Consider the following 15,669-nt stretch of genomic DNA (forward strand, 5'->3'; position numbering starts at 1 on the left):
GCCCGGCGCAGCCCCGCGTTCAGGCGAGGGGCCCGGCTCGTCCCGCCGGGGTCGGCCGGCGGCGGGAAAGGAGCTTTTCCAGGAGGGAACGACACGGAACGGCGACGTGGCGCCGGCGGGGGGCGGGAGCAGGACGGGACAGTGGCGCCGCAAAGGCCCAGCCCAAAAGTTGGCACCGAGCCAGCCGGTGCTGCGCTAACGGGGTAAGAAACATCGCGTCCTTGTGCTGTAGTATGTCCCTCAGTGCAGCCATTCCAGAGCCCTCTGGACGCAATCCTGTGTGCCTTAGGACGGCCCTGCTTGAGCAGGGAGCTTGGGCCGGATGACGGTCCCACCAACCCGACCTGTTCTGTGATTCTGTAATAAATCCTGGTTCTGAAACTGCTGTTTGCCTGAGCCACATGGTGCCCTTGGCTTCCTACTGCCAAGAACCTTAAGCCAAGTACTAAACACATTCCCAAAACATAGTGACAAGCTGGGGCGCAGGGGCAAGGTGAAGGGAGAACCCTGTCACTGCAGTGTTAGTGATATTTTTTGCCTCACTCCTTGAAAATATATTAATAAATCAAACGTATCCAGGCCATCAGTCACTCCAGAAAATACTGAAATAAAGCCTGTGCTCTAAACATAGGCACTAGGACAGTCCCCTAAGATGCTGGACTTTAGGAAGAGCACAGGAGAGGAGGCACATCTGTCCTCAGGTTTCCTTGAAACAATGACTTCAGTGCCCTTGAACTACCTAAGGAATGAGGCAGTGGGAATGCTTGCTGGCATTTTCTGGAATATGCAGAATCCAGACCTGGGCAAACAGAGCTCTGAATTAAAAGGAGGTGAAATATCCATGTAAATTTTAACAAGCTTCAAAGCAAGGTACAGGTATGCATAAAACACACAAAAAGGCTAGTTCTTGGAATGAACTATGAACTCCAACAATCTTGGAATGAATAACTTCTTTGAATGATTGTATAAGACCAACCTTCATCCAGGACAAGGAGCACCCAAATAAAGACCTTGATCCAGGCTCTCTATGCAGCAGACTCCCTCCTGATATTATCAGCACCATGATCAATGCCAAATAGCTCATAAATTCAGTTCAACAAATCCCTGTTATAAGAAAACCTGGATGTTCAATGGAAAACTGTCCCATGAGAATTGGGAATACCTTTTAGTATCTAAAATAAGAAATTTAGTTACTGCATCTGATTCCATCACAGAGCATTTTTCATGCAATGTTCAGCACTGAAATAAAAGTTCAAAAATGGCACCAGGTGTGTATGTTCAGTCTTACATTCTGTTAAAAACAGCTGGAGGAAAAAATACTGCATAGTAGAAAAAAAAATTCAAATACTTTTAAGCCATTAAGATAATCTGGGAAGTTATTTTGGATCCATTAGAATGATCATGAAAATCTGCTGATGAAAGTAGAAGGATGTCAAGACAGTTAAAGAGGTTAAGTCACTAAAGAGTGACTTTGTCAGACTTTGATATTGGTTAGATTGTTGCCCTGACAAGACAGTTCCAGGCACCACAGTTCTCACTAAGGTAAAATAAGTGGTTAAATATCTTCTGTATGATTCTGCATGTCCCTAGGAGGTCTCCTGGATATTGGCAGCCTAGAAACAAGCTTCAAAAACACAGAAACACCAATGAGTAAATCCCAGCCTAATAACTGTAAATAGACTCTTAGAAATCAGGTACACGTGGAAAGGAAAATACACCCCATGGTGGACATGACAGAGTGACAAAAGTAACGTGGAGTTTCCCATTTCCTGAATGCCTCCAGCAGTGACCCCTCCTGAGAGAGGAAAGGTTCCAGGGGAGATGTAAGCTTTAGGAATCATTCAGAAAGAAAAATGCCAGGGTGGCCGTAGGGCCCAGCTCCCAGTGAGCAGTAGGAATTTGCCATGGAAATTTCTTTGTTCCCAGCCGCTCCCATTTTACTCAGGAACCTGTTTAATATTAACTTCTACTTCTGAGGCCCAGAGGGGGAAGTAGCAGCAGCAAGCTCCAGGTCAGGGGCAGGCAGACAGGACTGGAAAGGCAGCTAACGCTGCAGCAGGCAGGGAGTGAGTTAAACACTGCCCCACACTTTCACACAAACCTGTCTCCAGCTCTTTCTCTCCTGCCAGTCCCTTGCTGGCTGCTTCCAAACCCCATCATCACTGTTGTCAGCCATATCTCACCCTGCAGAAGCCTGCTGGGAGCAATTCCAGAGCTGGGATACACACAAGACTGCAGTAGTGCCCTCAGAGACCTGCTTGACCTGCCCCATTTTGTCTCAGAGACTCACAGGCTCATGTTGGAAAACTGAGCTAAAAATCAAACAGGCTGATTTTCTACCGGATTTAAGGAAAAAAAAACAAATCAAGCAAAACATCTTTACCCCTGACTTACCTAATGTGACTGGCTGGACTTGGGTGCCTGCTATGTAAGATCACCTTGAGATGATGTTGAGAATTGGAAACTGAGTGACCAGCTTGGTTACTAAGGCATCTTGCCTGAGAGTATGTCAAAAACATGATGGTCCAGATAGATTCCTACAATACTGCAGTCTTTCCAAATAGATTTAATGGAAAATAAAACTATGTCATTATAATTTGTGTGTATTTTTAAAAAATGCTATTTTACCTACACATTTTCTTTCCAGTACATCTGGCTACCCATCCTCCCAGGAAAAACATACTGTTCACAAAATCTTCAACATCCATTTATGGTATCTGAGGATGCAATCTATCATTCCTGCAATTAGATTCCCTCCAGACTGAGTAGCAGAAGTCAGAGGCAGATTGTCTTTGTAACTCAGCAAGCTTTGTTTGAAGTTTCCTTGGATGTGTTTAGTTGAAGAGACTGGAAGGATGTAGAAAATAAGACAAAATTTTTTACTGCTGGGTTAAACAGAAGTTGTGAGAAATTTCTTTGGAAAGGGACGAGTGTAAAGTGCAAATACTGCTTTAACAACCAATGTTTTACAATTTCCTGATTAATGGATTGCAGCAAAATCCGTTCCCTGACACTGATTACTTGAGCAATACATTAGTATTTACTTCAGCTAGTTTTATGTTGTGCATGGAAGCTACACAGAATCATGTCTGTCTTTTAACCTGTAAATCAGTTCCTTCATGGCCGTCTAAATCTCAGCTCTGATATTTTCTGCAGAATATAAAACTGAAACATGTACAATACCAGTGCATAGATATCAAAGTATCATATTTTTTTTTTTTGGGAGGGGACAAACATTAATTTCCCTGTCCTGGTTCAAAGCTGCCCTTGAACTGCCAGAATGGATTGTCATTATCGGAGGAGACTATGATCGTTTTTGCTGTGAACTCAACTCATGTTCTGGGTGTAGCCAGGTATCTGCATCGTAAAAAACGTGGCCACAGCTGTCTTTAGACCTACAGCTTTCCTTGCTGGAGAGGCCAAGAGCTGGGTAGAGCTTTCGCCCTGGGAAGAAAGAGCTTTAACAGCTGCATTTGGCAAAGTTGTGGGGGAGGCATGAATGTGATTCCTTTGCTTTTTAGGAATAAGCACAAAGGGGCTCAGTCTGCAAAAGCATTGTTTCAGCGAGCTAGGAATTCACCGATTTAAAAAAAAATCTAACAGGACAGGAATCTGAAAAATGAGAAAAGTCTTTTAAAGAGCAAGGGGAAAATCTGGCTCTGCATGAACAAAAATAATCACAGAAGCTTTCCTGGCCCTGCCGTGAAGCAGCTCCCTGCACCCTGGGCAGGGAGCAGTTGTGGAGCTCAGCTGTGCCTGTGGTTAATCATAAATAGATTCCCTTGGCCAGGAGTTCTGGCCAGCACACCCCCTCCTCCACCTCCTCCCAGGGCTGCCCAGGCACTGCTCCAGTACCCACCCAGCCTCCCTCCATGAGACAGACAGACAGCAGAGGTAAGAGACACCAGGCCATTGCTCCATGAGCTCAGATACAGCGTGGGTCACAGGGGAGGCGGGAGGAGAGCAGGTTCCTGCTCCAGCTGCCTGAAACGTGCACAAGGAATGTGCAAAGTTTGGTTACAAGGCTAAAGGTTGTATGGGTCCTGCAGCAAAACTTGCCAAGCTTCAAAAATCTTTGAGGCAGCTCAGGCTGGATGTTGGCTGAGCTTCCCGTGAATATCAGCTCAGCCCTGTTGGGTTTCAGGTGGTGACCAGCTGGTTTTTATCCACCGGCCAGTACAGCTTGTGCACTCCTTGGTGTTGTGCTTCTGAGTTTGGGGAGCTGTTAAAATTCAGAGCACAACTCGAGCAGCTCAGCCGATCCCTGGCATAGCCCTGTTGGCTTAATGAATTCATTCTGAAGCTGACTTTGCCCCAGAGAGTGAGGGGTGTGTAGGCACACACACAGCCATACCAGAACATTTGCATGAACAGCTCAAGCTGCTGAGCTTAGCACAAAAAGGATTTGGAAAGTGGAAAATCTTAGTGTTTCAGTCAGGTGTGTATTGTGTCTAGTTGATCCAGTCCCACATTTCTTAAATAGCACAGCCCAAGCTGTCCTGGGTAGTTGAAGTCTTTAGATCTGGGCAAATATACTCTCCCTGGGTATAAGAATTTTCTATATAGCTGAAGTGCCACACACTGTACTGAGAGCAGAGCCATGTTCTGCTAACTGTAACATGAACACAGTACTGTTTTTTAATTAATTTGCCATCTGAATTAACAATAGACACAAAGGACTGAAGAATCCTTTCCTCCTAGTGAAGGGGTGAGGAATAGGGAGACTGGAGGGATATGGCCAAAAGCCCAGGAAAAGCATGTGAAGCAGCCAGGCATTGAGTGAAACTGCCCTGAGGCCCAGACCAGACCACTCTCTTAACATTTACAGCTCTCTCCCCCTCCTTCTCTGTTTGGGAATGAATTTAATTAGAGTGAAAAGGAGTTGCTAAGAGACCAGAGGAGTTCTGGAGTTTGTTGCTGGGGCTGAATTGCCACTCTGCTTCCAAGGCACTGTGCTAAAAAGGATGATGTAACATGAGCCTGCATAAAGCACTCCCAGCTCTAGCGAAAGCTGCTCTCTCTTCCTCGCAGTTCCAGTCTGGTTTGTCAGTTCTCAGCTCCTTTTTGAGCTCCTTATTTTCTCCTAGACACTGGCAGAAGACAGGTTCCTATCCCTATAGCACTATTCTGCCTTGTAGATTACTCCTTGTGACCTTTCACGTTGGAGGTGGCAGTGCCTGGGCCTGACATCTACGTCAGCAGGTCACTTTGGAATTTAAAAGGTTTTCTGCTTCAGAATTCTCCCTAGTTTGTCAGTCATCATCCTTTCCTCTGCTCCACCACGATTTCAGCCCAGCATTAATGGGCCAGGTGACCCCTTCCAACTCCATTTCTGCAGCTTAACATTGTGTTTTGCCACTCTGGCTCATGCTCGAAACACCAGGAGATTCCAGGCCATCTCTTAGGCAAAGGGACGTCTACCTTCCAAAGTCAAGGCAAGAACTGATATGTTTAGCTTCTTAGGGTCACATCATTGCTAAATTACATCTTTCCTTTTCACCTGACCTCTGTTATCTCAGGAGCATCCCTATGCACAAGATGATTAGGAAGATAACCCTCAGCCTGGGAAGACAGGTGTCCTCCATGGCACATGGGGCCACCCAGGTGAGAAGACTTCTGCATGGTGAGTAGTGCACTGAGTTCCTATGGTATCCTTGGTGCTTCCACTCTTCTAAAACATATTTCCATCTTTAGGCGTGGTTGCAGGGCTCAGTTTGTTCACAATAATGTTCAAGTGGAATAACAGTAACCATAGAACTCAAAAATGGTGGCAGAGGATCCTTCAGTGATGGTGATGAGGATTATAATTCATATTAACAGTAGAGATGTTTTGCACATATTTCACTTACATAAAACACAGCTCTAGTCTTCTTGAAGTTATTTGCAAATTCACCCCAAAGAACAACTGAAGAGAGGGATAAATTTGTTGTGATGACGACAATTTGCTTTTTATAAAACAGCTCAGTAGTTACTGCAAATACCCACACAAATAACTCACTCTTCTGTGTTTTTCCCCAGGTGGTTATGTCAGGATTCATCCCTCTGTACAGGAAGCACTGGTGGAGGGCAGACCTGTGGTAGCCTTGGAAAGCACCATCATTACACATGGCATGGCTTATCCCCTGAATTTGAGGTGGTGGATGTTGATGTTCCTCATTCAGTGAAGTTGTAAGAATGAAGCACATAAATTACTGGATTGGTATCTGTGTTCTTGGTCAAGGCAAAGCTGTTGCAAGAGCAAATGGAAATGTCAGGTTGTTAGGCATGCAGGCTGTGAGCTCAAGTGTAAAACAATTGTATTTGGACTTTTAAGGACAAATACGGAGAGCTTAGTTATCTCCTTATCCAACACCTTAAATTTCTGGCTTCCTTTAAAATAAAGCAGCAGATAATGTCACCACTTGCTCTAAAAGAGAGCTATCAGCTTTTCAGATGCTAGTTTGTACAGACATTGAAAACACTCAGCAGTTTCTTTTCCTGTATCTTTTGTAATGCAAAAAGGATTGAAACACAATAATGAAATCTGTGCCTTAGCCCACTCAGAGCAGCTACTGTGAGAGCTCCTGGTCCCTTCTCACTGTCTTCTGTACCCTGCATGGAACCCCCCACCTCTACTCTTTATTTATCAATTTTCAGTAGACTCGTGTTTCATTGAGTTACAGTGCCAGAAATCGTTGCACTCTCCCCTCCATCCTTGCTTCCAGAAAGCACAGAAAGGTTTTGGTATTGATTTTCCATCTTGCTTTTTACCTGGCCATTATTCTGCCTGACATTCTCTCTTAAAATGAAGCTCTAAAATCTCGATTTTTGAGAAGAGGAGGTTCAGTAGTTAAAGATTGCCAAGCATATGTCCAGATAGCTCAGAAAGGGAGAAGAAGCTGCTCCTAAAAAAGATACTGTATTAATGATCAAGTACAAAATCTACTAAACTTAGGCTTAGTCTGCAGTCCTGGAGTACGCTAAGGCAGCAGGTTTTTGGCACTGTTGTTACTCTGTATCTCACTGACTGTATTATGAAAAATATATCCTGGTCATTTGAGCAGGACTTGAACTACCTGGGGTTTCTGTGAAGGTCTATTATGTCAGAGAAATAACAGGTAAAAGTTAAAGAAAAGTCCTATTTTGAGAAGATCTGTATTTTCAGTAGTATATTGTACAACGAGATTTGCTTTTAAACCAAATGATTTTTCTCAAAAATGAAGCACAGAGCTTGGACATTGCCATCCTTGAAAATGGGAGCTCTTCACTTCTGCAAGTTCAAGGGCAAAGATTTCTGCCATGAGGCAGATACAAGAAGAACAGGATGTAGCTGAAACCACAAGAACTGTAGAACTGTGAATGATGGCCATCAAACATGACAGTTTTCTTGCCTGATTGTTTCCATCTATAATTTTGTGATTATTGTCTTGTTTGTCTTATTTCAGCATGGCCAGAGAGGTAGAAGAAATTGTAAGAGCAAATGGAGCAGTGCCAGCCACTGTAGGTATTTTAAGGGGCCAAATCCATGTGGGACTCACAGATGAGGAACTGGAGTTCTTGGCAAGCAGTAAAAACGCAGTTAAAGTGTCTCGCAGAGATTTTCCTTTCGTCCTCAGCCAGGTATGGTGTGCAAACTTCCTAGTGTGGTCTTTCCTAGTAAAGTATAGCTGCTTTTCTAGCAACAGTATAGTGCTCTCCAGCTTCATGCCAGGTGGCTTTGAAACCTCTCAAAAATATCATGGGAAGTGGTATCCTATGGTAAACACAAAAGTGGCCCTTACTAGACTCAAAATCTCCAGCAGGGTAAGGAATAACACACATTAAATAGGGCTCCTGAAAAGTCATTCTGGTTGTGCTGGCAAGCCATGGGCACTTGGCTAAGAATATTCTTATTGGCATGATAGGACAGTCTCTCATTGCATGTAAACTATGTGACACTTAGGTCATCCCAGGCTTAAAGTGGCAGCTAAAGGTGCCACTAGCTGCCTGTGGAACACTCTGGACAGCAAAGGCCTCTGCTATCAGGGCAAGAACAGCTTATATAGCAGGGACAACAGATGATTCACAGAATATTCTGAGTCAGAAGGGATGAATAAGGATTAGAGAGTCCAGCTCCTAAGGGAATTACTCTGCCTTTGGGCTAAAAGAGTATTTGTGTTAGAATTTCACTGCTGAGCTGCTCACAGACCACAGCTGTGGCTGCTCCTCCATGTCACCCTGGGTGCTGACTGTGACTGGTTGTTCCCTCACAGGGCTTGTCCGGTGGCACTACCGTGTCTGGAACAATGATTGTGGCACACAAAGCAGGAATCCCTGTGTTTGTCACAGGTGGCATAGGAGGTGTCCATCGGCATGGCGAGAACAGTAAGAACACCAATGCATTCTACTTTTCACTCTGTTGCTACAGTTTCATTCAATTCCTTCTTTTTCCTTTTTCCCAGCCTGTCCTACAGCAACTGTCTGTTCAGAAGAATAGTTAACATTCTTCTTGATCCAACTAGAGTTGCTTTCTCCCTGATGTCCCCTTCCCAGAAGCTTCCAAATATTCCTCTTGAGCCCTGCACAGTTGTTAAGGGAGTGGAAGTTTCTCTTTATCCTTTGCACACACGGGGTTATATTGATATTGTTTGGTGCAACAGGAGCTGACTGCACCTCTGCCTCTTTGTAACGTCTGGATAACCTGATACTGGGTGCCAAGCACAGTGTTGTTATCAGCTCTCTCAGCTGAGGAGAAGAAGAGCCTTGCCACAAAAGAGTGTGCTCTGTGTTAGAGGTGTGTTCTCCTCTCTGGAAGATGGCCCAGTCTTGGCTGTACAGTTTGTGGCCTTTAGGTGCTTTCTCTCCTCTCAGCCATATGTATTTGCAGCACAGCCCAAGTGCAGTGCCTTGTTGTATGCCATCCCTTTAGATGTGATATAAATTCCAGACCAGGGAGTTTCCTGAGGTTCTCCTGTGCTACTTTCTTTTTTTTACAAGCATTGTCAGTTCCAAACTCAAAATCTACTTCAATGGTATTGCATCTCCTTGAATCTTATCCTTGCTGTGCAACACCTTTTCCTTTCGTTTCTACCAAATTTTTGCATGTGTTTTACCAATGTGATCAAAAAGCCAAGAGATGGAGTACAAGGCTGCACCTCTGCCCTTAGTCATGTGCCTTCTTTTTGTCAATACCTCTTTCAATCTCAACACCTAAAGTCATGAGCTAAACCTTTAATATTTGCTTGTGGATCGAAGCAGTTTTAAAGTCAGGCAGTGGCATCCTGGGCATATGTGGCTTTTTAGGAGGTCAGAGCTCACCAGCTTGGAGTACAACACAGTCACCAACTCAGTGCTGCTTGTCCCTTGGCAGCTCTGGATGTGAGTGCTGACTTGACAGAGCTAGGACGAACACCAGTGGCTGTTGTATCTGCAGGAGCCAAGTCTATCCTTGATATTGGCAGGACACTGGAATATCTGGTAGGTAGCACGGGCTGTGGTGTCAAAGCAGATAATGTTCTTTGTGCACAGTGGCATTGAGATGGGTCCTAAGCCAAAGATTTTCAAAAATTGCTACTGAGAGGATGTGAAGCCATATTACAGTTCTGTAGTCCTGGGGCTGTACAAGCACTTGGCTGCTCCCTAACATAAATCCATCCATTTCCAAGGGGCTGTTCCAGCAGCTGCTCCAGCTGAGGTCAAAGGTAGTGCTATCCATGTCCTTTTTCTTTGGCATTAGGTTTGCTTTTCCGGGATGATGCTCCCAGAAACTGATGGATCAGGAAAGCTAGATCCATCAAACAGTAAATTCAATTCAGAATTAAAAAGGGAATCAGATGATTTTCAGCAGTCACCTTTTAAGGTTTGGCATGTTGGAAACCACCAGGGCCAGCATTCTTGATGACAGCCAACATTGATATTTCTCAATAGTAAGCAGAACTCATTTATATCCTGTCAGTTCACGATGTGTCTTCAGGTCCCAGGGTGTTGTCTTGCACTCAGGATGGTGCCAATGACAGCTGCATGGCTTTGGATCAGCTCCAAGCACACACAAAGGATGCACATGCCTCCTTTGCATCAGTGAGCCAGATCTGATCTAGCCACTTACCATGTCTGGCTCTTGGTAGGAGGATAGAATAGAATGGGATGTACAAAAAATGGCCACGACCTGGGCCAAAGGAAGGCAGTTTCTTTCTGGGTAGAAGGAAAATGTCCCATTCTTCAGTTTCCCTCCACTGATCACCTGTTTTTCTCACCTCCACTGCTGCAGGAGACCCAGGGTGTATGCGTGGCTGCCTTTGGAGAATCAAGAGAGTTTCCAGCCTTCTTCTCACGCCAGAGTGGCTTCCAAGCACCATACCACGTCCAGGATGAAGAGGAGGCAGCTAAACTCATTGGTGTGTTTCAGATGGCAAAGTCTCATGTAAGGTCCTGGAAAGGAGGGACACAAGAATTACCCTGGATGAGGCGCTTTCTTTAAGTCTGCAGAAAAATTTGCCCTGAAAAATGGTGTCATCCCACCTCCCCCATTCCTGCATCAAAAGTGCTTTGAAATTACAGCAGCAGGGAAGTCCAGTCTTTACAGCAAGTGAAACTGCAAGCCAGCTGCAGCCAGCTTGGCATGCTCATTTGTGTTTTATTCCACCTGGTGAAGTGGAGGCAGCATGTAATAATATATGGACAAAACCAACTTCTGGGCCTTTAGAAGGGGATTCAGTTTAAAAAAGAAAAAAAAAAAAAAAGCCTTTTCCCCTTTTACTGTGCAGACAGACTCAAAAGAAATAGGCAGATGTGAATTGGTTGGAAAAGATCCTGATCTTGGGTCAGCTAAGAACTGGAGCTTGAGCTCTGAGGCTTCCTCCACCTTGTGCCCACTCTCCTCTGTCCTTTTCCTTCAGCACCTGACTTCTCCCTCCAAGGAGTGCCACTAACACTATTCCCATCCTCTCCCAGACAGTGCTCTGGGGCTGGGCCTGAGCAGCGGGGTGCTGATAGCAGTGCCCTGTCCCCAGGAGCGAGCTGCCCAGGGCCAGGCCATCGAAGAGGCCATCCAGCAAGCTCTCAGCCAAGCCAGGTGAGAAGCAACCTAAGCCTTTGCCTTTGCTCAGCCCATGGGCTTGGGGGAGCAAACAAATCCAGGGACACTGCTGCAGGAGCTGTAGCACAGCTTAACCTTGCGCATGGGTGAATCCAGAACTTATTTTCAACTGTACCTTTAGCTAGGCCAAAGCTTTTTTACAGGACTTGTTATGGTATGTGGTTATGGAGCTAAAGTATCTGCTGGCAACAGTGCTGCTCCTCTGATGCCATTTCAGCTCATCTGTGGGCATTTTCTCTATGCTTGCAGGTCCAAAGGAATCACAGGCAAAGACGTGACCCCCTTTTTGTTACAGAAGCTCACAGAATTAACTGATGGGAAATCGCTGGACTCTAGTATCCTCTTACTAAATGGGGGAAAAAAAGAAAGCACTCTAGTGTCTTTTCTATCTCTTCTGATAATGCCTGGTAGGAAACACTGTCACTTTATTGATGGCCTAGCAAGGAGCAAACACTTCAGTGTCTGCAAACAGATGAGAGTTTAGCACCTGCATCCTGATTTTTCAGGCACACTACTGCCTTCATCCCCTTTTACATTAAAAACTGGAGGGCAGCACAGATGGCAGATGGTCCAGAGCCCAAGGAAATCCCTCAGATCTGACCCTGGAGCTTGCCTACACTGTGATGGAATCTCTGGATGCTGTTGTCTGTGCTGGGGTTGCACACTGGAAGGTCCTTGGGCTTCCCAGAGCACAGTGCTGTACATTATCCACACAGTGCTGCCTTATCCAACCTTCCCTGGGGGTGCAGAGAAGGAGAGAATTGGAGGACAAACAGCCCTGGGTGAGCAGGAATCCTACTGCACAGCCAAGAGAAAGCAGAGGTACTGGCTGGGATGCCAGTGTAGGATCTGGCAGAGCCAGATTCACATCCAGGCCCTGCTGCCAGCCCTCTAGGAGACCTGATCAATCAGGGCAGAATGGCAAAGGCATTTTTGGAAGTAAAAATATGCAGCCACAAAGTAGGGCTTTCAAAGACTCTGATACTCTGCTCCCAGTGCAGTTTGCTAAAAAAATTGCTTATAGTGACTTGGCAAAATCTCAGTAGGTATCTCTTTCTGGAAAAGATGACCAAGATCCTCTAAGATTTTTAGGCTCTCTGCTGTAATTTAAGTACTTCACCTTCTCTTTTCTCTGTGAAGTGTTTGCTTCTATTCCCCACCTATCAAAGTCAGGCTTCCTCTCGGTGGACACTGGGAGGAAGAAGGTGAATTAAAAAAAAAGAAGAAAAAGAAAAATCTGGGTTTTCATGCAGCATTGTTACCCACTATACTTGTCCTCAAAGGATTATGGTATGGGGGATCAAACCTATCAAGTCCCAGCATGTATTTCCTGCTTTCTCCCTCTAAACAGTTCCTACATAAGCTTCTAACAAGTCAGACTCACAGGTATTTTTAATTTTCCTCAAGAAACACTCAACAGACCTTGCACTGATCCAGAATAATGCCAGAGTGGGCAGCTGCATTGCAGTGGCCCTCAGCAAACTGCAGAAAGCCAGAAGGAAGAGGAGCCAGCCTGGGCAAAAGAACATGACTGCACCCCAACCAGTGAGTCCTCTGCTGGCCTCCACATGATGCCTCTCTGCTGACAGCACAAGATAAATTTATATCTGTTCCCAAAAGTAAAAGATGACTCAGCCAGGGACAATCAATCAGTCTCCCTCACGCTGTCAGACATTCTCCCTTTAGTTTCCCTTGCTATTCTTGAAAGATAAGTGTCTTCTCCTCCTCCCCTTATCCACATTTACAAGGAATAGACACTGCCAATGGCCTGATCTCATTAAGTCTTAGACCATCAAGGCCATTAAAACTTGAATCACCTTTTCACCTTTTACTGAGCCCTTATGTACAGCTTCATCTCTACAGCTCTTAGTACCAGGGAACTTGTGACTACAGGAATAGACCTGGAAGAGGGTGGGGAGAGATATTTTGAGCTGCCGAGCCATAAATATCTCTTTTTGTTGGCCTCTTGCTCATGATTGACAAAATCACAAGAGTTACAGCACATGCCAAACAAGATCTACTATAACCCTCATACTCTACTCACTCTCTTGGATTTTGTCTGTGCCATGTAACTTGCAGGAAATCTCTTTTAGGGGGTCTTTAGACATGAAAAATTTTCTAAAACCCATTTGCAGTAAGATTTGTCAACATAAAAGAGGGCAGTGACTCCAGAGGCAATAACCCAGTATTTGATGAGAAAAAACATCTGTATGTCCCCAAAGAATCTGGAAACTTCCTGTTTGTGGAGCTAAACTGCTTATTCTGGCTTTGTAGGACAATAAAAGAAGTGATCTGTAAAGTGTCACTGGGTATGGCAATTTCTCCTGGGAGCTTGCAAGAAATTACTGCATTTTCCTGCCCACTTTTTCCCATTTTCTTTGCTTTTTTGCACACCAGTGCTTGAATGTTTCTGAGGCCTGGTATATCACACAGGGAAACCATCAGCATCCCTGTGTGTCCACTGCAACATCCCACCTGCCACGCTGGGCCTGGCTGTCAGCAGGCATAATTCAGAAAGCAACAAAGAGAAGAGGTTTTGATTCTTTCTGATTGGGATTGTACAAAGCTGCATCTAACTATTCAAAAGAAGCACTTGGCCTTACACTGTAAATGAGAGAGCTTTCAAGAGGGTGGGAAAAGTGACTAGGCAAAGCAAAGAAGATTTGGAAACTTTTTCCTGAAGTCCTTCCAACCACTTTTTACCTCTTTCTTCCCTCTTAAAGGTGGTGATTGGCGGTATCAACGTTGACTTTATAGCCAAGGCACAGAACCCTGAGATCCTGGTACTGTATCTGTAGCAGTTTTCTTAGCACCAGTGTATTTCCAGCTGCTTTTACAGGAGTGCCAAGCCAAAGGGGTTGGGGGGAAGGGGTTATCCCTGGATGATATCCACATGTGTGTATGCACACACTTGGGAGCGCTGCCTGCTTGGTGTGTTGTTTAGATGGATAATGGAGTGATATGTGCTGACCTGCTCTGTCCCCAAGGTGAAAATCACCATCCCTGACACTCAAGAGAGGGACAAAGCAATGTAACATTCATAGAACCTCCACATAGTGGGGAAACCCCCAGGTAACCCATCTGAGACTGTCTTAACTATGGGAAGCAGCACAAATAGGAGCAAGAGTCTCTGTGCAGAGTACTCAGGAAGGATTTGAGTCTCATGCACACACACAAAAACCAACAAAAAAAAAGAAAAAAAAACCCAAAGATGGCTTTAAAAGTTAGAACATTTTAAATGTTACCAGACTCCCTTTGTCTCAATTTGGGTTGAACAAGAAGCAAACAAGAAGCTAAAGTGGACCAAACCTGGGAGTCCCCCGTGCAAATGACAGCTGTTTGCATGGCCTGTACAATTTTGGTCAAGCTGTACCAAGTACTGCAGATTGAGGTGGTGAAGCTTGCTCAAAACTTCTTTGGTGTCTCAAATTACCCTGTGGTGATAGCCAAGGCAGGAAGCTTCTGCCATCAGATGGGACAGCCTGTGAGGACCTCTCAGTCAGCTAGGGAAAATGTCCTGGGGAAGCTGTAAGGAATTTGGATATTTAATGATGCAGGGGCCAAGCAGTGTTATAATGGTCAAGGGTGAAATATGCTGTGGCATCAGTTATGAAAGCTTGCAAAAGCAAGAGTTCAGCTGCTTCAGCTGAGATGTAACCAATACCATACACAGCCTACACTCAGCCAGCAGGCAAGGAGCTGAGCTCTGTCCAAGGAAAGATAAGCATTCCTTGGCATGTCAGACATGAGTGCAGATTTCTGGAGCACCCATAGCATGGTGAGGGGGCCAAGGACCTGTGTAGGTCATGCTGGGAACAGCTGACGAGGGAAAAAGGGGGCTTTGAATGTTGCATAAAAAAGTGAGGTGTTTGCCACCCTTCTGCCTTCAGCGAGCCCCAGAGCTCATGGTGCATCGTGGCTGGGATCCACTGCCAAGCCAAGGAGGATTTGGGAACTGCCAGCCAGAAAGCTCCTGCTGACAGCTACTGTGGTTAGGCACAGAGGAAAAGCCTCTCTCAATATCACTGTTTTGGCTTTTTAAAGACAGATTTTTTTCAGAGAGCTCCACACCCAGCAGATCCCACCTTTATGCTTGCTGGATTTGTTGCAGAGCGCTGGGTACCACTCCCTCCTCGTGCTGTCTCAGCAGGAAAGCAGCTGTGTTCTGGCCTGGTTGTAATTCCCACATGGCTTTCAAGGCTACCCAGAAGCTAAATGCTTAATATGTAACTATCTGACCTGCTGAGAAGGATGAACAATTTTGCTCAGAGAAAGTTTCTGGAAAAACCATTATGGTTATCATTCTCTCAGGATACCCAGAAGCTGAGCAGAGTCTCATTTTCACATTAAGAGTTCAAACCTCTTAAGACATGGAAGAAGGTTCCAGATACTTCCTCTACTCTCTGAGACTTTGCCAGAAAGCATCAGCCTGGCCTCATTTCAGATCACTTTTAGCAAGCCCATTTTCACCTAAATTCTTTAATCTGGGCCAGCCCCATCCAAACCCAAGAAGAGATTTCTGGATACCACTCAGTTACAACTGAGTTGGCAAGGTGTGAAGAAAGCCACTCATTTATTTTTCTTTAAGAGCCAGCTGCTGGTTTCTCTCTCACTGT

At 45.2% G+C, this 15,669-nt stretch overlaps 1 protein-coding gene across 1 annotated transcript in view; it reads left to right on the forward strand.

Moving 5' to 3' along the window:
• The first annotated feature begins 9 nt into the window (after nt 1-9).
• The window catches only part of LOC118700535 (uncharacterized), a 29,242-nt gene continuing 13,582 nt past the window's right edge, over nt 10-15,669 (forward strand). Inside the window, exons 1-11 of the mRNA XM_036405071.1 lie at nt 10-203; nt 5,520-5,623; nt 6,019-6,133; nt 7,425-7,599; nt 8,232-8,343; nt 9,329-9,435; nt 10,226-10,352; nt 10,909-11,029; nt 11,303-11,388; nt 12,474-12,598; nt 13,777-13,836. Of these exons, the coding sequence (XP_036260964.1) occupies nt 5,530-5,623; nt 6,019-6,133; nt 7,425-7,599; nt 8,232-8,343; nt 9,329-9,435; nt 10,226-10,352; nt 10,909-11,029; nt 11,303-11,388; nt 12,474-12,598; nt 13,777-13,836 (1,122 nt within the window). The 5' untranslated portion in view covers nt 10-203; nt 5,520-5,529. The remainder of the gene's footprint in view (nt 204-5,519; nt 5,624-6,018; nt 6,134-7,424; nt 7,600-8,231; nt 8,344-9,328; nt 9,436-10,225; nt 10,353-10,908; nt 11,030-11,302; nt 11,389-12,473; nt 12,599-13,776; nt 13,837-15,669) is intronic.

The sequence above is a fragment of the Molothrus ater genome, chromosome 5 (assembly GCF_012460135.2).
Source record: "Molothrus ater isolate BHLD 08-10-18 breed brown headed cowbird chromosome 5, BPBGC_Mater_1.1, whole genome shotgun sequence".
NCBI classification, from domain to species: Eukaryota; Metazoa; Chordata; class Aves; order Passeriformes; family Icteridae; genus Molothrus; species Molothrus ater.